General features: G+C 39.3%; 1 protein-coding gene across 1 annotated transcript in view; it reads right to left on the bottom strand.

Annotated features, from left to right (window-relative positions):
• LOC118829601 (cilia- and flagella-associated protein 43-like) overlaps window positions 1-23,887 on the bottom strand; it is a gene marked incomplete at its 5' end in the record, with an annotated part of 163,249 nt that overhangs the window by 116,844 nt on the left and 22,518 nt on the right. Inside the window, 4 exons of the mRNA XM_036736554.1 lie at window positions 3,272-3,403; window positions 5,043-5,113; window positions 7,335-7,385; window positions 14,906-15,050. Of these exons, the coding sequence (XP_036592449.1) occupies window positions 3,272-3,403; window positions 5,043-5,113; window positions 7,335-7,385; window positions 14,906-15,050 (399 nt within the window). The remainder of the gene's footprint in view (window positions 1-3,271; window positions 3,404-5,042; window positions 5,114-7,334; window positions 7,386-14,905; window positions 15,051-23,887) is intronic.

The raw sequence follows: 23,887 nt of genomic DNA, 5'->3' as shown, positions 1-23,887 counted from the left end.
GGTCTGAACAGTGATCCTCTAGACAGGGGATCTAATACTTCCATTAATGTAACCTAGAAACTGGAGGAAAGAATGGGAGATAAGATCGAGCAGCTTTGAGGTCTAGAATAAGGGGGAAAAGGCAGCCCATAACAGATGGCTTCTGTTTTCTTGTTAAAGTGAGAAGTGAGATCTTCTGCTGAGAGACAAAGGATAATGAAGGCTGCAAGAGGCCTTAGAAGATTTGGAACAACCAGTGTAGTCGAGGGTAGGGAACAAGAATTTAATAAACAGTGCCAGGTACTGTACTAATGATAGTTTTACACAATTATTTCATTTGATCCTCACAACAACTCTGAGGTAGGCAATATTATTTCACAGTTGGAGAAACTGACTCAAAAGTTTATTGACTTGCCAAAAGTCACAAACGGCAGAAGTGTCTATGGATGATTTGGACTTAGGTCTGACCTTACGCCCATTTGAAGAACTTTCCAGAAGATTTAAAGCAATAGTAATAGTAGATGGGGACAAAAAGATTGCACAAATGCCAGCTGTGTGTTAATCCTAGAACAGGGAAATGGCTCCTATGCTCTACTACAATTTATGCAATATATGCACTACCCATTGTCAGTGCTGCAACGAATTGATTAGGAGTAAATAAAAGGATTATTGTACAACCATGAGGGCCTTGTCAAGATTAAATAACATAAATTTGTAGTGGATCCAACCAGCATGGTTATGACCTTCCTCCAGAAGCATTCAGCAGCACAAGTAGGTACAGAGAAGGCGAATTGATAGGGGGGATGAGTGAGGGTTGGGGTTTGACAAGGCATAAATGATAAGACAGGAACACATGGGATTCAAGGCAAGGGCACTATATAGTTGAATCAATTAACTATGGGGTCAAGATTGCAAAGGGAGGAAAATGAGGCCCAAACAGAAGTGATGAACTAACCGAGAGAGAAAGGATTAGAATTCTTGGAAGTCAAAGTAAAAATGAAGAATAACTGTAGGAGTAAGGCAGAGGAAATATTGAAGGATGGAAGTTTGTAGTCAAAAAGAAAGATATCAGAGTTATGAGTCATAGAGAGAAAACAATGGCCACCTTTGTGGAACCTGGGCAAGGCACTTCACACTTCTCAGCCTCAGCTGAATGGGATGGATGGTATGGTAGGAGCAATATCCTAATCCCTCCCCCTACAAGGCTAGTTCTTCCTTACAAGGTACTTAGACTTTCTTTGAGACTTGTGTGACTTGGAGAACTAAGGGCTCAGACTGTTGTTCCTCAGTGCTTGAGTATGAAGCAGCCACAAAATTCCAGGGATGCTCTGATACTTGGCTGGTGGATCACGATGGGTAGGACAGGCAAGAGGGTTTTTTGCTCAGCTGAATCAGCTTGAGATTTTTTAGTGCCTATCCTTGTTGAATAATTTTTTTACTGCTTTGGCTGAGTAAATCTTTTTTTTGTTAACTGTTAAATGATCTATGAATATCTCACATTGTTTCAATATAGAATCTAAACTACTAGGAAATGTTTTGAGCCAGGCTCAGCCTAGAACAAATGACTTTTGCAGTCCTTTCTAAGTCTAAATCTAGGATCCTATATAAAGTTAGATCAGAAGTTAAGGTTAAGGTTCTGTCCTGGGTCTTCTCTTCTCTATATACCTTCTTGGTGATCCCACTGACATCCATAGGTTTAATTATCATCTAACAGTCCAATCTTTGTATTCAGCCCGAGTCTCTCTTGAACTACAGATCCACATTACCAACTGTCTATTGGATGTCTTTAATTGGATGTCATGTAGGTATCTAAAACGGAACATGTGCAAAAGAGAACATATCTATTTCCTCAAATCCTCTCTTCTTCAAAATTTCCCTATTTCTGCTGAGGATACCACCATCCTTCTAATCACCCAGGTTTACATCCTCAGAATCATCAACTTTTTTCTCTCCTTCATCTCCATATCCTGTTAATTACCAATTACTTGTCAGTTTTACCTCCACAATATATCTTGCATCTGTGTTATTCTTTCTCTTCCCTCAAGCCACCACCCTACTTCAGACCTTCATAACACCTTACCTAAACTATTACAGTAGTTTCCTAATTGGTCTCTCTGCCTCAAGTTTCTCCCTTTTCAATCCGTCCTCCACACAGTTGTCAAATTGATATTCTGATAGTGGAGGTCTGACCCTGGCTATAGGTAATTCCAAAAAAAAATTGATTAACAAAACAAGATCCTCGAAGAGAAGAGATCAAGAGATTAGCTTGGCAAGGAGGAAAGCTACCTTATTCTCTCAAACACAGGAACAAAAGATGAGTGAAGGGAAAAAGAAGCATGGAATTCAGATGGACAGCCTCAGTTTTCTTCATAGGGCAGAAGGTTACTTCAATTGCTAGGAGTAAAAAAGGATGGACTTGGGGTTTGAAGAGAAAGAAGGTTTTGAACAGCCATGGGGAATGTAGAAAGGGGTTCCTGAGAGATGAATGAAAGGAATTTTGCGTAGCAGGGTAGACACAGTGGAGGTTAGAAAACACTTCCTATACACTTGCTTTTGTGACTTCTTGTGGCTGTACCTACCAGCTTGAAAAAGAAGGTAAATGTTGAGGGTGAGCCAGGGTTTTGATTAGTAAAGCAAAAACAACGGAAGATAAAGGAAACAAGGGTGGAATACAGTGTCTTGTCGAAGTAAATAACTATGTATACGAAAGTGACCCAAGAACAGTGATAACAGCCTGGGAGAACAAAAACATGTGACATCGGTTAAACATAATAAGAGAGAGGCTGTGTGATGTCAGTTAGTCAACAAACATTCAAGTGCCAGCTATGTGCCAGGCACTCTGGTAAGCCCTGGCGATATAAAAAAACTTGTAAGGAGCTTACAACCTAATTAAGAAAGATGATACATAAAAGAAAGCTAAAAAGGGAAAGGCAGAAGGAAGAGAAGGTCCCTGGCTCTCCAGCTGCCATTCATATAATGCATAGAATGCTGACTTTGGAGCCAAAAAGACCTGGGTTCAAATCCTTTGACTGACATCGATGAGCTACGTGACCCTGGATAAATGGCCTAATCTCTCAGTTCCTGAGACAAATCCCTTGGACTCATCTACTAAGTCATAGATTGGTTATAATCTGCCTGAGTGGAGGGATGTCCTAACCTGAGAATTCTCTAAATGGATAAATTAATATATCCTTCACATATTCACATATGATTATAATAAGTACCTCAATAAAAGAACATGTTCCATGATACATGCTATTAGCATTTTATGACAGGAATTCATCTTACATACTTCTTCTGTTTGTAGTAGTATCCGTTTATAATCAGGAGAAAATATAATATTCTTCACAGAGGCTTGTACATTGATGTGGTCCTTTATAGTATAGGTCGTTTCCTTGATAGTAATAGAATGCAAAATGCCTTCCTAGATATAAAAAATAAGAAAATAAGCATCCTTGCATAATGGAGTTTACTAACCTAGCAAACCAAGGGCTTGGCTGTAATCACAATCCACTTCAGGAAGTGCAACCTTCATTCCCACCTTAACCAACTTCTATCCATTTTTGAAGGGTCAGCTCAATTCTCACCTCCTCAAGAAAGCCTTCCTCAACTCTCCCAATCTTTATTGATCTTCCTATTCTCTGAATTCCTGTGACATCTTTTAGTCTGTACAAGGCTTCTAATTATATATAATGTATTGCTTTAAAATAATTGAACTTTATTTTCTTCCCTGGCTTATGGAGATCAGTCTTATTCATACTCAATTACCTGTGTTGTTTTGTACTAATATTTCATAAGTTCTAGTCTTGTCTCCCCATGCTCTTTGAGGGCAGACATTATGCTTTATATTTCTTTTGGATTCCCCCATCACAGAGTTGAGTGCATAGTAGATGATAAATAAATACTATGGACAGATTTAGGTAAACTTAATTAATAATGCTGTTGATTCACTTACAGAGGATTTGGAAGTTGTTTTTCTAGTAGTTAAACTGAGTTGAACAATTAATCTGTATTCCCTTAATCAGACCCTCTTGAGATTAACATCATACTAATTTAAGGTGTTTGAGTTTAGGTCTGTCTCAGAAGATATGGGCCTAAAGCAAACCACTGTATCACAACTCTCCTCTCAGCCACCACCCTTTATTTTATAAGGAGGTTGAAATGGTATTAAAGGCAGCTTAGAAGGAGGAAAAACATTATTAAAACAGTCTGGAAAGGGGAGAAGCAGAGTCCCAGCTAATTTTTTTTTTTGGTTAGGAACTCAAAAAGTTGTGGTTTTGTTTTTTAAAAAACCAAAAAGAGGAGACACCTATTTTTGTTTTGATTTATTCCTTCATATTTGTGTGTGTGTGTGCGCACATGTGCATGCATGCATGCGTGTGTGCATGCGTGCATGTGCATGTGCCAAAAGGTGAACTCTTGCTGGGTTATAGGTATAGTCTGTGGCTAAGGAATAGAGAAAAGCTTTGGCCCAAGTTGATCCAAAATACATGACCTTGCTACTCTATTCTAACCAGGGATCTGATCAGTCATAGATTAAGATTATGGCACTAACTCTGGTCTGGTTCTTTTTCATTTTTGCAGCAACTTCTACAGCTATAAATTGGAATGGCTTATCACAGCAGTTGGGAATAAATGCAGAAATAGACCAAGATCAAGAGACAACTGAGTTTACCTTTTGTTTCTATCATTTACTGCCTACCCAGGTGACTTTGGGTAAGTCATAACCCCTCTAGTCCTATTTCCTAACCTATAAAATGAACTAGATGACCTCTAAGGTTCCCTTCCAGCTCTAAATCTACGTCAGAATTACTAAGGTGGTAGTTCCATGTCTAACACCCTGAGAACATTAAAGGATGACAGGTGTGCAATTTATGTGGCTTTGGCAGAAATCCATAAGAAAATTTCTCTAGGGCTACATTTAAAATGTGATCATCTGGGATTTCTTTTCTGTATTTCCCTTCCCCTTTCTCACCTTAGCCCCCAAGAGATTGGATTTTAAAAAATTAACTTTCACTCTAAAAGACAAATGACAGAAGTACATTAGAGAAGAAAAAGCTTACATTTCCAGAAACAAACAGTCCTCCTTTATGAATTGCCATGGTGTTGACTCTCTTAGTTTTAGAACGGCTTTCTTCATTTTTGGGAAAACAACACAAAGTAATATGTCATAGAAATGTTAAAGTAGAACCAATCAACTTTATAGTAATACTATATCATTTTTCATTTTCTCTAGAAACTTTCATCCAGGGTTACGAAGCTTATGAAACAGATGGTAGGTCTTTTAATTTCTAAAGCACTTTCTAAATATGCATAAATAGCCCTATTTTCCAGATACTCCTATGTTAAAATTTGTTCTTCAGCCCTTAACTAGCAGTATGATATTTGGAAAATCATTTAACCTTTCAGACTTCAGTTTCCTCATCTGATTGTTGTGAGGGAAGCGCTTTGCCACGTGAAGTGAGTTGTTATTATTCTCTTTTGGCCACCAATGAAAACTGGCCACCAACGAAGATCAACTTTTCTGCCTAATTTTTTAATGTAACGAAAATGACAGAACCATAGCTTCTTTAAGGTGGAAGAAAGAAACTCAAGAGGCCTTTGAGGCACGAATAAATGTAAGCCATTCAACATGTACACTTTTCAGTCACTAGCTCTGTCAGTCATTCAGTTAGAGTGTCAACAGTCACTATAAAGATGATTCAAAGACACGGGCTAAGAGGACTGTTCTCTGTTCCAAGCACTTAGAGACAGAAGAGCCGGACTGTGCATATGAAGCAACTGAAGAACACATTTTCAGAGCTACAGAAAAACAAATGAACAAATTCCAATTCTATTACACTGACCAAGGGTTAAAATGGTTGAGAGGATTGGGGCAAGTAAGTAGGTAATGCGTAACAGGATGTCTTTTGGGGACGAACAACAGACACCCCCAAACAACATTGGGATTCTGATGGCTTTGGAGGAAATGGGCCAAGGAAGAAATAGTATCATGGGCCAGCCACAAAGGTATTTTTCTGCTTTTTCCTCAGGAAATTCATTATGCTTGCCAAGGAGGGCTTCAGGATCCTAAACACCACAACCTAGCCTACGACTGTACAAGATGGCTTATCTGGGGGAACCTGGGATATCAACGGTATGGGGAGATTCCAGTGAGGAAACTCCTTCTACCAATGCAAATTCTTCACCTGTGATATTTTAGAGTTGCCTGGGGCACTGAAAGGTAGTGACTTTCTGAGTGTAACACAGCCAGTACATGTCTGAGAATAGACTCAACTCCAAGTAGTTCTGACTCTGTGGTTGGCTCAGTCTGCTATTTCATTCTGCCTATCAGGAAGGGATGCTGATGACAGAAATATTGATAATTACTACCAATACTTATATAGTCCTTTAAGCTTTGCAGAGCTCTTTACATACATTATTTGATCTTCACAGCAATACTGTGAGGTAAGTACTCTCAAGTATTATCACTATTCTCATTTTACAGATGAAAAAACTTAAAAGAGGTTAAATTATTTACCCATGGTCACACAACCATTGTAAGAGGTGGTATAATGCAGTGTCAAGCTCAGATAGAAAGGGGGCAACTAACTGATGCCTACAGATTGCATACTGACTTAGAAAACCATGTGTTAGCATTATCTATGTTTTATTGTGTTTTTATTTATTTTGTTAGCTATTTCCCAATCACATTTTAATCTGGTTCAAGTCATACTGGGGAGTGCTATGGGCTTCATGACTGATGTTTCTGGTCTAATGCATTGGGTTAAATGGCTGATGAGGTCCCTTGCAACTCTCAAATTCTGTGATTCTATGATTGTGACATGCTTTGGTTGAGATAGATGCTTTAACCACGAAGAATATCTTCACTCAAATAAACAGCACCTCCATTGATTTAGTTATCTTCAAAGCGACATAAAATTATGATTGTGGGTTGTGGTCTTAAATTTACATAGTATAGACTAAATACCCGAGTCCTAAAGGGAAACTCATCAGGAGGAATTAGGCAAAATACATCATGGAAGACTTGCTTCCTTTCCCAAAAAATCTGAGCCCTGAGTTATGTTTTCAGAAAAAGTTATGCAGCTTTCTTCGGTAACAGCCCAGTGTCTAACTTTCCTCATTGGCAGCATTTCCATAGGTTATCAAGAAGCCGCAGAGCTAAGGGGAATAAAAATTTCTGAAAAATGTGTTATTGGAGCAGGACCTTTCCTTTGAGCCACCCAAAGATGGTTCCATATTGCAGAAAAGACACTTCTCTTAAAGGGGGATCACCAGACACTTCACATCCAAAGTCATTCTAAGTGTAGACCTGCGCTATAGCATTAATTTGCTTTATTTTTTAAAATGCATACCTCCTTTTCTTAAGTTCTCTTCAGAAGCCATCCCGGATGGAGGCAAAACCTCTGCATATAGTTTATGGGGAAAAAATTTAAAAATCTTAGTTATAGTACATAGTATATATACTATATATAGCATAGTACAGTATATAAACATAGTATAGCATATAAATATATAGCATAGTTTATAACATATAGTATATAAATATATATAATAAATATAGTATATCAGATATAGCATAGTATAGTAAAGTACATAGCATAGTACTTTATACTTAAAAAAGAACTGTTTTTCTCTCCTATTGATAATCAGTACCCACTCATAGTCTTAAAGTTGTCTGAAACACTGAGAGGAGAAATCGTTTTCCCAAGGTCAGACAACCAGTATGTGTCAGAGGCAGAACCTGAATGTAGATCTTCCTTACCAGAAAACCAGCTCTAACCTCTAGGCCAAGCCTCCCCTTTTCTCGCACAAAAGAAGTACTTAATAAATGCTTATTGCATAGAATCCAATTGTCTTCTCAGGGAAATACAACACTTTAGCAAAAGGAGAACATTTGAATCTGAAGTACACAGAAGGGTTTACTATGTTCAGTATGGATTAATGTTAACATATTGCAGCCCTTAGAGTGCATAGAGCAAGTTGGTTTGCTGCAATAATACTATATAAAAAGTTGAAGAAACAGAGGATTTCATGAAACTAAAATTCCAAAGACTGTAGATTCTAAGTCACACGGCCCCCACATGAAATATGACTAAGTGTACTCTCTGGGACCTCGCCTACTGAAGCATATACACCTGGGGATGACCTGTTTTCCTTAAGCAAGCTGGGTAAACTGATCTACCAAGGGTCACTAGTGCCACCCTCCATGCCTGCCCCCAGCCAAAGCAATTGTGAGGAGCACAGGGCCTGCCCTAAGTCAATGGCAGAGTTAGCCGTGAGGTAAGAAGCAAGTACAAGTGCCTAGTGGGAGGTAGTTGGTATAGGAGATAAGAGACTAATAGTCAAAATAAGCTCTGGTGGGCTGCTCTGGGAGAACAAACAGAAGCAAGAGGAAAGCACTCAGGGACAAATCGATCAAAAATAATAAGATGTAGATTTTTTGAAACGTCAACTAAACTGGGTACAAAGATCAGGCATAGGAGGCTCACCAGTGCAGGCAATTTGTATTAAGGATAGGGATAGTCATGCATCCATCCTTTTCCCCCTCCTTGTTGACCATGATACAGCTGTGCTATGCGTTCCATCACTACTATGAGGGAACTTCCCTGCATCCAAGAGTTTTGACTTGACAGAGTTGCACTGACAACATGAGTGGTGTCCTGACTGGCCTGTGAATTGGATTTAAGGGAGGCACAGTTGCAAAAAGTTGTTAGTTTCACTCTCTTTCAGAGTCCAATGCGAGACAAAAGTCAGGACGACTGGCAATGTCCTGGGATGCAGTGGATGACCTTGGGATCGTTAATGTTTGACAAAGTTCTAAGCACTCCACAACATCTGCTTCAGCTGCCTTCTTGGTCATTAGAACAAATTGTTCTCATCTGCCTGTTCTGCTGGGAGGAGTCTTCACGTGCCTGTGGTAAACATCGCCCTAACTCACCAATGGGTTTGAGGCCTGTCCTTTACCCTCACTATGGTTTAGTCCTTCTGCCGAGATGGTTTACCAGAGTGAGGCCACTGGGCATGCTGTAGCTTCTTGGAGCCACAGGTGAGAGTTGGGTGACAGGTAGATATTAAAGGTGGGTGAACAGCCATGAAATGAATTTGGCAAGCCCTCACACCAGAGGTGCTAGTCCTCCCTGTATACCTCATACACCCCAGAATAACTGCAATGAAATATTCCATCCAATTCTGGAGCAAGCAGTTATGAGCAGGTCCCAAAGTTTTTTCCTTAATTCATAGTCCTATCAGTCCCTAAAACATTGATGTGGGACTTGATGCCTCCAAAAGTCTAGAACCATCTTCATGTCAATTTCTTTCATCTCATCAAAATCCCCGGAGAAGGACATAGGTATGCCAGATGTAGTTCAGGTTGCAGTATACCAACTATAGAAAAGGGGATGAATGCATTGGAAAGTTAGCTGCTTCAGCTAGTAGGCTCAGTGTCAGATGGACTGGTTTCCAATAGGGAAAATGGTTTAGTTCGCGGAAAAAAATGTTATATAATGCTTTCTAGTGATTGATCAGAGATTATCTCTGACCTCCATAGATTTCCTGGTAAAGTGATAGTGATCCGTCCCCTCACTTATGTACAGACCTGAACATCTGGAAGGTGGGTCGTAGGTTGACCTGGTAAAGCTCAAACTGTGTCAGGTAATCCTCTACCACTGGAATTATATTGTGAAGAGTAGGTACTGGGAAGAATTGGGGTGAAATCTAGAATCTTCATAGAATTGGAGGCAGCTGTTGCAAAATCAGCTATAGATAATAAATCCAGTAGGCGGATTCAACATCTTAGGTGGCACTCTGGGATAGGTTTGGTGTATTTACTTAGCCCACACTAATCTTTTGACTGTGCATTTTCACTAGTTGTCCTCCACATCAGGAATTTTCTCTCTTTTTCTTTGCCTCTTAGCACCCTTGGCTTCCTTCAAATTCCTACTAAAATCCCCTTGTTACAAGAAGCATTTTCCAACCCTCCCTAATGCTAGTGCTTTCTCTCTGTTTGCTGATCATCTCCAATTTATCCTCTCTGTATCTTGTCTGAATGTACTTATTTTCATGTTATCTCCCCATTAGACTGTGAACTTCTTGAGAGCACGAACTGTCCCCTGCCTTTCTTTGTTTCTCTAGCATATTACTCAGTGCTGACACTTAGTAGGGGAATCAGACATGCATATTGATTGATTGGAACTGTAAGTGACATATATTAAAGATATGAACATTTATATGAAATGTAAAATGAGCTGTAGACCACTGTCAAAAATGACCTGAGTCATCTTCAGCAGCAGGCCAATGAGAAGGTTCATATCTAGATCTAGAGCTAGAAGAGAATTTCAGAGGCTGCCCAGTCAGTATAGTTCCTCATTTCTACAGTGGGGAAACTGAGGCCCAGGAAGGTTAGGTGACTTGCCCAAGGTCACATAGGTCATTTGTATCAGAGGCAGGATTGGACCTTATACCTGCAGTCAGTACTCTGTCTTGTACCAAGGTACTTCTCTAAATGGTTGCAGTTGTCTAAATTTGGTCAATATATCAGTGACTACAAAGATGGGATTCTGGCCTTGAGGTGGTGCTGAGTCAGTGATAAAAAGTATACAGTTATTGTCGCCCAAGGCAACAAGGCATTGGAAGAAGCATCAGCATCCACACAAGTTTTCCTGCAAGGCTATCAGCAGAGGTTTACACTTAAATTATTCTTATATTGTGACTAATGTCCCTGACCTAGGGCCACCAAGTCCTGAGTGACTTTTTGAAGGACATCAAATAAGCCATAGCTGGACTGTCGTGACTTATATGGGTCACCTTTCAACAACATCATTCTGAGGGAATGAGTGTTTATTCCGGCACCCACTGGAAACATATTCCATCTTCGGGGAGGAGATCATATCAGTTTGAAAGATGGTTAGCTTCTTTGGGATGGTTTTCAAATTTGCTCTTTACTGTTCAAGTCTAGGAAGTACAGGTATTGTTGGATGGTTGGGAAGTTGATTGAGGACAGGAGTCATCATATTGGCTGAAGGAAAATCTATTATTCTGGCTTTTTGGATCATCAACCTATTGCTTCTCATTTCATGGAACACTGCAAATTAGGAAGTCAAAATGACTGAATAGAGTCCAAGGTGAGCTGTGTAAGCTTCTTGACAGCTTGTACAGGTTCTAAGTTTTTGTGATCCATTTGCACAGAGATGGGTTGGTGTCTATGCATCATTTTAGCCGTCCTTTATAAATAATGCCTCTAAACCTTGGAGTTTAGATCACAAGGAGTTCCCTCTTCCACATGGTTTGATTCAATTCTTTGAAACACGTATGTGTATGTGTGTGTGTATGTGTGTGTGTGTGTGTGTGAGAGAGAGAGAGAGAGAGAGAGAGAGAGAGATCGATTCAGAGCCACAGACAATCAGATGACCCCTAAGCTTGAGAGGATAGCATGTGTGTATGTGTTTGTGTGTTTGTGTGTGTGTGTGTGTGTGTGTGAGAGAGAGAGAGAGAGAGAGAGAGAGAGAGAGAGAGAGATTGAGATTGATATTGATTCAGAGCCACAGCCCATCAGATGATCCCTCAGCTTGAGAGGATAGCATCAGCCTCCACTGCAGTGGGCTAGTGAGGGTCCGAGTGTACTGACTGAAGCTGACACTATCATTTGGGTTTACTAAAAGCAGCTTTAGCCTCCAAGGACCAACAAAACAATACTTGGATTAATAATTCTGCTGAATTTCTATTGTGGAAAATCCTTAGAAGAACTGGCAATTATATTTCACATAACTGGGGATCCTTGACAACTAGCAGAAGTATCTCACTGAAAGATTGATTCCATGTTCTTTGGGTCTATTTTTATTTCCTATAAGAATTCCTAAGAGTTCTTTTTTTTCATCTTTTCAAACCAGTACTTTTCCAGTCTGGCCAGTAACTGTTAAACTGAATGAGATGCTAACAAAAGTAGTTGAGGAACTCCTTTTAAGTTGAGTATGAACAATTGTACTAGTTCAGAGATTGTTACTAGATCTGTGATTTCATTAATATAGGGAAAAAAGAATCTCTCTCTTCCATTAGAGATAGTTGCCTTCCTTCTACCTTTTAAAGCCTTAAAGAGTTGTCTGGGGCCCTGGGAGGTTAGGTGACTTTGTTCAAGGTCACAGTACTAGTATGTGTCAGAGGCAGGACTTGAACCCATGCCTTCCTGGCTCTGAGGCCAGCTCTTTATTCACTATTCCACACCTCCTATGGCTTTTAAGGAAATTAAAATATTGTCGAGGTAAATCACTCTACAATAGTCTGGTAAGTCTTGGAAGTAAAATAGTGCATATTTTTTTGTTAGGTGGGGCAGTGGGGGTGAGTTGGGCATCAAACTTGTAGTCCATTAATATATAGAACTCCTGGAAAAACAGAAACTTGATGCAGATTAGTCACTACTCTGTAATTTATTCTTAGAGAGTTGCCTGAGTTACCAAGAAATTAAAAGACTTGCCCATGGAGCTTCAACCCCTCTGCAAGACACTGGATCTACTTGGCTAAAATTACTTCCAACTCCATCCTAGGATCACCAGCTGGCTTTTGGACATCTCTATCTGGATGTTCCATAGGCACCTTGAATTCAAAATGTCTAAAACAGAATTTATTATCTTCTCCCATAAATCAGACTTCCTCCAAATGTCTTTGTTTATCTTGAGATCAACACGATCCTTCCATTTACCTAGGTTTACAACCTCAGAGTCGCTCTTGACTCTTTTTCTCCCCCACCATGATATCAAGTGAGTTAACAAATCTTTTCAAGTCTACCTGCACAATCTTGCCATTCATCCTGCCACTATCCAAGTTCAGGCCCTTATCACCTTGCCTGAACTATTGATATGGCCTCCTAGTTAATGTTTCTGATTCCAGTCTTTCCTCTCTCCAATCCATCCTTTACAAAACTACCAAATAGTCTTCCTATGACATAAATGTGACCATATCATGTCTTTACTCAACAGTCTTCGATGGTACCTATTGTCTGTAAGACAAAATATAAACTCCAAGTGTCCATAATGCAGATTTCTCTACTCTCCATTCCCACCCCTAGTTGCTGTGCTCTCTCTTTCCTCAAGTTATCTTGTTTGTACTTATTTATGTGGATATTCACCCACAATGGAAAGCAAGGTCCATGAAAGACCTTCCATCTCCTATGCCTTGCTTTTGGTGTATGTGTTTCAACAATCTGGCTAGCAGCTGCCGTGGGGGTGAAAGACCAACACAAGCCCCAGAACAAGCATGCTACCAAAGCCCAGGTTCTTTTGATCTGCTTCAGTAAGGAAAGCAACATTAAGGGGTTGACAAGCTTACTTTAATTCAGCATACAAATACAATTCACTTAGTTCAGGGGAAAAAGCCAGCGCCCTGAACTTCAGAGCAAAATACAAACAAAGTACAAACGTCGACAGACAGACCTTGTCTGATTCAAATCCCAATACGTAGTTACCAGAGTTTAACAAAGTCCCAACATCTGGGTTTACAAGCTGGAGAGCTCTTAGCTATAGATGCCCGGAGTCTCTACATCAGCACGCGCCACCGAGAGTGAGGGCCCCGCGCAAATGGCTCTGTCTTCTCTTCTTACACCATTTCAGATGTCATCAAATGTCATCTAAATGACCAGAACTTAGGCTCCTATGATTGGCTCTTGAGTTAGCACCTCCCCTTAATACCCTGGGAGCTTCACACCCACATACGTTTAGCACCTAATAGGGGTTTGGGCCTGGGGCTTAGCACCTAGTAAGACTCAGTGAAATACACTGAATTTCTCAAAGGAAACAAAAGCCAAACTCTTCAAGGGCACTTGGTTGAACTGAGTGCTAAGAGCCCATTTTGCTTACCAACACAGTATGCCAAATAAATGTTTATTGATGAACAGGAGTTTCTCTCTCTTTCAAAAGGTTCATATTACAATTCATCTGTAGGTCCAAATAGTGATTCTTGTCTTTGTCCTCCCATAAATTCTCCATTCAGTATGCTGAAGGCCTCCCTTTGGACATCCATCTGTGCAGGACTTCGGCTAACCATCTGTTACCTCTAGCTCCCATTGTGACCAGTTCAACTTCTTTTTACACTACTTATTGCATACAAATCATCATTGGTAATTTCTTTCAGCGTATTTATATCCACTATGGTTTTCTCCATTATCTTTTGGACCACTTATAATATTCTTCAGAGAATGGTATTCTAGGAATCATCATAGACATGTAGAATTATCAAAGAATATTTGTGTAACACAAAGGACTACTCATTAATTGTGTCCCTTCATGCACTTGATGAAATTATAGGTGGTTGGACCTCAGGTGGCAAGAAAATCTGATGAAGACTGGTAGAGATAGTATATTTACCATTTGGTATGGATTTGTTTAGTGCCTTTTCTCCATCTACTCTTTTGTGGAGTAAACAGGAGAGAGACTAAGAATGTCTTTTGTAAAGGGCCAAGGGGTAAAAACTCTGTCACTCCTGGTGAAAAAAAAAGTGGAGAGAAAAGAACCAGTCATGGAGAAAGAACTCAGCTCTTGAGTTCTCATTTCTTCTTTTCCCTTGTTCCTCTTAAACAATATAGCAGGGGGCAGGGCACATTCATGGATTAAGGGGGTGCTTCTGTGTCCTCCCCCTTCCCTATCAGCAGTAGGCAATTTTCATCAACAGGAGATAGGTGCCTATACAGAGTCTGAGAGAAAGCTTTAAAGACAAGATTTAACATGAGAAAGTGTATTATTGTTGACGTTGTTATTATTGTTTTCGTGGAAGAATGTGACACAAGTGTACATGGAACATCTTTAAAGTCTACAAATCAAGTCAACAAGCATTTATTAAACACCTAATATATGTCAAACAACGTGCTAAGCTTTGGGTACATTAAGAACTGGTTTTCAAATGTGTATGTCTGAAAAAGTTTAGCAAAGGCATTTATTACCTGATGTTGGTGACAGAATAGTGACAAGCAGACTTTCTCCATTAATCAATAGAATATGACCCTCTTCACAGCAAACATAGAGGTCATTTGTTGCAGTCCAACAGTGTGCAGTAGGATGAAGCAAGGGACGAAAATGACCTTTAGGCTTCAATAAAACATTAAAAATCCTTTTTGGAAAGACTGCTAAATATGTTATAGACTTATAAACATAACTGTTCCTAGAATTTTTGCACCTAGGAAAGGAGGAAGAAGTTAAGAAATGGAGGAGAGAACTCAGCCTTGGAAGCAACTGCCTGAGAAAATAAGCATGTACCAGACTGCTGCTTCTGGAGAGGATGGGGGCAGCATATACCAGGGACCAGAGATAAAGCCCCTAGGGGTAGGAAATACACCCTGTAGTAAGAATACTATCACCAAGGCTGAGGCCAGGCAAAAGAGAGTGTATTTCCTACCTCTAAGGGCTGCAACTTTGGCCCTTGGCATATGCTGTTTGGGGTGAGGGAGGAAGCATGTCCATACCCCTCAGAATTTCAGTACCCTGAAATTTCAATTACCCCACCCTAGTTATGGTTCTTGTTTCAAATACACTTCAAAAATCCCCCCCACACACACACACTTCCCCCCCCCACTCGATCTACCCTTTTGCCAATGTCACCAGTACCTCATTTAACCATCTCTGCCTCTCCTGCCTTAGATTTCCTCTTGCTACAAAATACAAGTATCTACTTACACATATACTCAGAACCCCTTGTTGCTGACTCTTTACAGTTCAAATATATACCTTCAAATCTAAGAAAATTCTTAGCCTGAGGTCACCATTGTTAAACTTTCAGTTTTATCTTGTCTCTCTGGTTGCATACTGCATAACTGCATGTCCTTTGTGTTGTTGTGGAGAAAGAATCCTTCTAGATTCCCTACTGAAGTTCTGGGAATGCTAAATTCAATCAGAATTAGTCAGTTGATACTAGTGGCCTTTGGCTTCTGTAAATTCATCAATGATTATTTCCTGCATTATTTTTATTTCATGAAAAATTGTCAAAGGGACATGTATACTGACTGTAATTATGCCCTTGGGGGTAGAGAAGAAACTCAGGTATCTGAACTCTTATCTTTATGGCATGGGGACAATGATAATACCCATACATTGCTTGTAGTACTGCAGCATTCAGGCATAGGAGAGAGCCATTCTCCTCTTCTCTGTTACTGAAAGATTATAGGTAATATAATATAATATAATGGAAAGCACATTATTAGCCTCTGAATTAGGAGATATGAATTCCAGTTCTGCCTTTGTTACTACCTATATCTTGAATAAATAATTTCCCTTTTCTAAGTCTCAGCTTCTGAATCTATAAAATTAGGTTCAAAACTGTAAAGTCCTCTCTGACTCTAACATTCTACAAAACTAATTGTGCAACTCTATTTTAGATGCAAAACTGAAGAATTTACTTGAGCTTTCATATGATGCTCCATCATTATTAAGAATTTCACTAAGGGGGTTATGCGACTAACAGGATGAATTATGTACCAAATGTAGAATAATTACAGCTGTAACCACAGGACAAAAAATGTGACAAGGTCAAAAGCCTTATGAACTGTTATCATAGAACACTAATCCTTAAAACATTCACTCAGCACCTCTCCCCTACTAGCTTTCCACGTTCCTGGAAATACAAACTAGCCCACAGGCTTGGGCCTGGGACCCACACTGGGATCCAGTCTTGCTGTAGAAACTGACTGGCAAATCCTATCATTTCCTTGACTTCCATCCCAGAAGATACACAGTACTTGGCAATACGTAATACTTTTAAATTCACTCATCGAAGGAAGACACTAAGTCTGCCCGGTCATGTGAAGGAGAAGGTAGAGGAAAGAGTGATGCCTTCTGCTTGGGGCAGCCCCTAGGTTAGAAACATCCCTCCACATCAACCAAGGCTATAGAGATAGCAGATATTGATACAGCCAAGCCTTAGAAGGGAAGGATGAGAGCCAAGGGAGAAACTGGAACAGAGGTCCAGGATGAGTGACTGGACCAGACCAAAAGAAAAGGGGAATCAAATGCAACTAGGGGAAATCCTATCCTCCAACAGGAGTCTTAAAGCAAGGATCAAAGCCAGTGAAACATAAATTCCCCATTATAGAAGAAGGTTGGTGCAGCTTTGAATCCAGGTGTGGGGGTATACACAACATAAAAGGAGGAAGTTGTCAGAAAGTGAGGCTTGGGGAATATATAGAAAAAGAACAGAAACAAAAGATTTCAAGAATAAAATTCAACTAAAAAACCTAAAACATAAGCATCTAAATCAACAGAGAGTTTACTGATACTAGAATGAAAGGAGAGTACTAAAAGCTGAGTATGGAGCTCACTTAAATATTATATGACAAAGGAAAATGAACCAATGCCTAATAAGACATAGAATCCTGTGAAATCCTAAAAGAACTGGAGTAAAAACAGTCCAGACTGATTCAAAAGAGAGATGAAATTTATATGAGGAGAAATTAGGAATAAAAAAATCTTAATTTTTATCTCTAAAAGAAGAAATAACCAGCAGATTAGGAAAAAATGAATCCACAGTGGTGAATATCTCCAAAAAAGTAAGAGAGAATATCAGATTTGGAATCCTCCATTAAGTGGAAGAAAATCTGGTAGAAGAGATGCAAAAAGCAGTAACATTAAAATAATCTCCACACAAGGCAAAGACATTAACCTTAAAGAAAGGACAGATAAAATGTAAAGATCATAGATCTCCAAGAACATGACAGAATGAAAAACCTAGATATCTTACTACAGTAAATAATACAAGGAAACTGGCCAGGATTTCTGAATATTGTAAAGAAAGTGCCAATCAAAGGAATCCATAGATCTCCTCTAGAAACCAATCCTAGGCTTCAAACTTCAAAACACACAATGGTTAAATTTAATAATTCCAATGAAAGACAACAAAATCTGCAAGTGGCCGGGAGAAAGAACTTCAAATATAAAAGAAAGGAAATTCAAATAATACAATATTTTTATATAACTACTAGAAACCAAAGAAGAGAATGTAAAAGTGTATATTCTGAAAAGCAGAGGAGCTCAAGATGCAACTCCAAATGATGTACCTGAAAATATAATCCTAATAGTCAATGAAAAAGACATCTAGTAAAAGAGAGGCATTTGAAGAATCTCTGCCAAAAAAGGAGAAAAATAAACAGAATTTTTGACTTGTAAACACCCCCTAAACAACAGAAACACATGTCAAGTCAAAAAGCACTTTAGTGCTTATGATGTGCCAGGCCCTGTACTGGGAATACTAAGAAAAGCAATAATAATTCCTGCTTTCAAAAAGCTCACAGTCAAATGGGAAATACAACATGCAAACAACTATGTAGATACATGATCTATAGAGGGCATATGGAAGTAATCTTAGAAGGAAAACTCTAGCATTAAAGAGGACATGAAAGGCTTCTTGCAGGAGGTGGGACTTTAGCAGGCACTTGAAAAAAGCCAGCGAAACCAAGAAGTAAAAGCAAAGGAGAGCATTCTAGGCATGAGGATCATACAATAAAAAAAGTACCAAGTTGGCATGTAGATTATCATGTGTAAGGAGTAGCAAATAGGCCCCATGTCACCAAACTGTCAACTGTGTGGGAGTAAAGTATAAGCCTAGAAAGATAGAAGGACCTACGTATGAAGGTAAACAAAGGATTTTTACATTTGATACAGTAGATAATAAGAAGCCACTGGAATTTATTGAGCAGGAGGTAGGGAGGTGGGTGACATAGCCAAATAAGCTCTTTAGGAACATAACTTTGTCAACTAAGTGGAAAAATGAATTGGAATACAGAGTCTTGATTCAGAAAGATCAATCAGAAGCCTATTGACATACTCCAGGTATGATGAGGACTTACACCAGAATGGTGTCAGTGTCATAGGAGAGGGGAGAGAGAGGAAAGGTGAAGGAAGGGAGGAAGGAAACAAGCTTTTACTAAGAATCTATTATGTGCTAGGCACTGTGATAAGCTTTTAACAAATATCATCTCATTTTGGATGTATACAAGAGATGCTGCAAAAGAAAAATCATCAAAACTTACTAATGGGTTAGATATCCAGGGTTGGGGAGTGAGGTGGAGTCTAAGATAACATCTTTATTGTAAGCTTGAGTGACTGGGAGGATGGTAGTAAATTTGATAGTAATATGAAAGTTAGAAAGAGGGGAGAATCTGGGGGAAAGATTTTGGACAAATTGGGTCTCAGATATCTATGGACTATCCTGTTCTATATGTCCAATCTGCAGTTGGTGATATAAGACAGGAGGTCAGGAGAAAGGTTAGGGCTGGGTTAATTATGTAATAGAATAATTTATATGGAGATAATAACTGAATCTTTTGGAGCTAATGAGATCACAAAGCAAGACTGCATGGAGGAAGAAGAGGAAAGGGCCTAGGATAAAGAAGGAGCAGTCAGGTAGGTAGGAGGAGAACCTGGATAGAGCAGTGTCACAAATGCCAGGAGATAAGAGAATATCAAGAAGAAAGGGGTGCTTGACAATGTCAAAGACTGTAGAGAAGACAAGAAGGGTGAGGATTTAGAAAAGGCTAGTAGATTTGGCAATTAAGAGTTCCTTTGGAGAGTGTAGTTTCAGTTGAATGATGAGATCAGGAGTCATATTTCAAAGAATTTAAGATAATGGGAGGAGAGAAAGTGGAGGAACCAATTACAGACAACTTTCTCAAGAAGTGTAGTCATGAAAGGGAGGCAGATAATAGAATGATAGTGGGCAATCTACTGTAGAAGACAGGATGGAATGGGGTCAATGATACATGTAGAGCAATTTGCCTTGGGCAACCCCTCTTCATGAGAAATAGGGATGAAGGAGGAGATAGTGGGAAAAGACATCTGAGAAATATGAGATGAAGAGTGAAGAGGGAGCTCTTGACAAACGACCTCATTTTTTTCAGTAAAATAGAAGGCAAGGTTCTCAGCTTTAAAAATGGGTAGGGGGGCAGGTAGGTGATGCAGTGAGTAGAGCACCGGCCCTGGAGTTAGGAGGATCTGAGTTCAAATGTGACCTCAGACACTTGACACACTAGCTGTGTGACCTTGGGCAAGTCACTTAACCCCAAATGCCCTGCTTTTCCCCCTCAAAAATGGGTAGGGGGACTATTGGAAGTTTGCGGAGGAATAAAAATTTTGGAAAAGCTGCTTTGGTGAGTGGTAAAATGAGTCAATTAGGGAAGTGTAAAATGATTACCTTGATGCAGTGAAGGTACTGTAGAGATTATGTAACGTAAATTTCTTGTGAATCTAGTCAGCATGGTTTGATGTTTTCTTCAGCTTTATTGAGTGGTACATAAATAGGAATGAAGTCAATAGATGTTGAGAGTAATCCAAGGTTGGGGCTTGGCAAGAAATTGTTGGAGATAAAGTAAAGGAACAAGGGACTCGAGTACAGAATAATGAAGAACTGGTTCACTAGGGCATGAGGATGGGGAAAGGAGGAGAGTGTAGAAAAGTGCAGGGGTGATAGCCTGGGGAAGAACTGAGAGGTAAAGAGATTGGGGTCAGAATGAGGACTAGGAACAGTTGGGAATCATAAGCCTGAGGGAATAGCGGAACAATAAAAGATTACAATCCAATAAAGAAATTTCAGTGCTCATGAACTTGGAAGTAGAATGCTTGTGGGTAAAAGATCAAGAGTATAACCATCTCTATGTGTAGCTGGGATGAAGTGGAAGAGTACGTAATGAGAAATAAGAAATTGAGGAACTAGGAATTTAGAGTATTTGAGGAAGTATTAATATATATGTTGAAAGCCTCTAGTACGATGGCAGGAGTTGGCAAGGAAAGAACATGAGCCAAGCACTGAACTCATTAAGTAGAGAAGAGTGTCCTACTAATTGGTAGATAATAGCTGCTAGATTCTTGATTGAAATGTGGTTTGAATTGACCTCAGAGGAGGAGAGGTTACTAAATAATGATGGAAGAGGGAGAATTTGGAAGTAGCCACTGAGGAACAAAGAACATTCCAATATTCCTACCGTAACCAGGGACTTGGGAGATATTCATGAAAGTAAAACTGGTACAGAAGAGGATGGCTAGGGGTTCTGTGTCACCAGGAAGGAGTTAGGTTTAAGTGAGTTCCAGAAGATAGAGGAAGATAGAGGATAGAGTGAGAAAAGAAAAGATTTAAATGAAAGCAAGTTTGTTAATGGAGCAAGCATTCCAGAGAGCATGGCAGAAGGGGTAAATAGATCTGGAAGGGACATTGGAGAGGGTAGGGTTAAGTGGAATGGGCTTGGCCCCTACAGGATGGAAAATGGAATTTTTACAATTATAATAGAGGTTGAGAATCACTGGGGTGTGGAAAATATGACAATAAAGTTAAATAATGCAATCATCAAGAAAAGAATATGTAATGAAATAAATTACTCAATGCCTACAGGTTATTTTTTTAAGAAAGTAAGAAGATAAAAGACAGACCTATAGAATTAAAGAGTGATCAAGGGATTTTTTTTAATAGGTAAAAAGACATAAGTGTAATTTAAAAATTAAGAGAAATGAAAGAAGAGGAGAACTAAAGCCCAGTGGACTAAAGTCCATAACAGTTACAGATTAAACAGTGTAATTTGTAGTACTAAATCACAAAGTTGGAGAGTGAATTAATGGAGAGATGGAAAATGGAATAAAAAAGGGAATGTGTGGTGACTTGTCAAAATGCTGGAAGAGAGGCAGCAACTCAGCAAAATTCTCCTAATATTCTCCTCCAAACAACTTTAAAATAATGCATCATGTAAAACTCTGGAGCAGCATAGCTAACAAAAGGTTAGAGTAAGACATTTTTTTCTGGCCTGAGACAACTTAGGAGGTTGGAAGGAGAGGTCTGTGACACTGGGGTGGGGCTAGGCCAGAGCACGGGCAGCGGAAACACCAAACCGGAGCTTTGGAGAAAGCTGTGATAGCATCAGCAGCAGCTAAAAGTATGTTCTGTCCAGAAACAGTAACAACTGGTCAGAAAGAGATTACAGAGGACCCTGTGCTAATGGTAGGTGCAGGACCAGGTGCTGTTTGGCAATCCCAATGCCCACAGGCAGTTCCAGGGCAGAGAGGAGCACTAGTGCTTGCAGCTGCAGAGGAGCAGGATTACTTCTTGGGTAAAGAGCAGATCACAGACCAGGAGAATAGTGATTTTCCAGATCATACCACCTTGGAAGCACTAAAAACTTAGAGAACCCCAGAAGTGGCTGTGAAAAATGACCCTCCACCCTAGGTGAGCAGAGCCCAACTTTGACACAAAGTTCAAAGTCAAGAAATCTGCTGGGAAAATGGGCAAACAACAGAATACCTGACCAAAAAAAGCTATTATGGTAACAGGGAAGATCAAGTCACAAACTCAGAAGACAACGTGAAAACACCTACAAAAAAAAAGCCTCAAAGAAAATAAAATGCAAATTGGACACCGGCCCAACAAGAATTCCCAGTGGAGCTAAATAAAAAGATGAGTGGTCAAGGAAAAATTGAGAAAAGAAATTAGAGTGATGCAAGAAAATTATGAAAAGAATATCAACAGTTTGGTAAAAGAGGCACAAAAAATACTAAAGAAAATAAACACTTTAAAAAACAGAACTGGCATATGATAAAAGTGGTACAAAAGTTCACTGAAGAAAAAGAACTCCTTAAAAAGTAGAATGGACCAAATGGAAAAGAGGTACACAAGCTCACTGAAGAAAATAATACTTAAAAAATTAAAATTGGGGGGCAGCTAGGTGGCGCAGTAGATAGAGCACTGGCTCTGGAGTCGAGATGACCTGAGTTCAAATCCAGCCTCACACACTTAACACACATTAGTTGTGTGACCCTGGGTAAGTCACTTAACCCCAATTGCCTCACCAAAATTTTTTTAATTAAAATTGGGTAAGTAGAGGCTAATAACTCCAAAAGACATCAAGATACAATAAAACAAAGTCAAAAGAATGAAAAAATAGAAGAAAATGTAAAACACCTCATCAGAAAAAGAGCTCATGTGGAAAATAGATCAAGAAGAGATAATTTAAGAATTAGTGGACTAGCAGAAAGCCATGAACAGAAAAAGAGCCTTCACCCCATACTTTAAGAAAACTGCCCCAATGTCTTGGATCCAGAGGGTAAAACAGAAATAGAAAGAATCCATTGATTATCTCCTGAAAGAGTTCCCAAAATGAGGACTCCCAGGAATATTATAGCAAAATTCCAGAGCTCCCAGTCAAGGAGAAAATACTTCTGGTAGCCAGAAAAAAACAATTCCAATATCATGGCGCCACAATCAGAATCACACAAGATTTAGTTAATTCCATGTTAAAGGATCATTGACTTTAGAATATTATATTCCATAAGGCAAAGGAACTAAGATTAAAGCCGAGAATAACCTGCCAAGCAAAACTCAGTATAATCCTTCAGAGGGAAAATGGTTATTTAATGAAACAGAGGATTTTCAAGCATTCCTGATGAAAAGACCAACTGAATAGAAAATTTGACATTCAAACACAAGACTCAAGCAAAGCATAAACAGGTAAATGTGAAAGAGAAATAGTAAGGGACTTAATAAGGTTAAATTGTTTACATTCCAATATGGGCAAATGAGAAATATAACTCTCAAGAACTTTATCATTATTAAGACTGCTGAAAGCTTCTACATAGACAGGGCATAACTGTGAGCAAATTATGTTGGGATGATCTAAAAAATGGAAGGAAGAGAAAGAGGGATGCACTGGAAGAAAGGGGGAAGAAAAGGAAAATTGGGGAAATTATCTTACAGAAAATGGAAGTGGGGTGTCAGGTAATAACTGAACCTCACTCTCATCAGAATTGGTTTAAAGAAGGAAGAATACACACACACACACACACACACACACACACACATTCAATTGGATATAGAAATCTTATCTTACTTAACAGGGAAGAAGGAGGGGAAGGGAATAAGATAAAGAGGGGATGATAAAAGGGAGGGCAATAATGGGCAGAAG

The sequence above is a fragment of the Trichosurus vulpecula genome, chromosome 8, assembly GCF_011100635.1.
Source record: "Trichosurus vulpecula isolate mTriVul1 chromosome 8, mTriVul1.pri, whole genome shotgun sequence".
In the NCBI taxonomy this organism is placed as follows: Eukaryota; Metazoa; Chordata; class Mammalia; order Diprotodontia; family Phalangeridae; genus Trichosurus; species Trichosurus vulpecula.
Note: the sequence above shows the minus strand (reverse complement) of the source record. Positions and strands in the feature narration are given on the sequence as shown.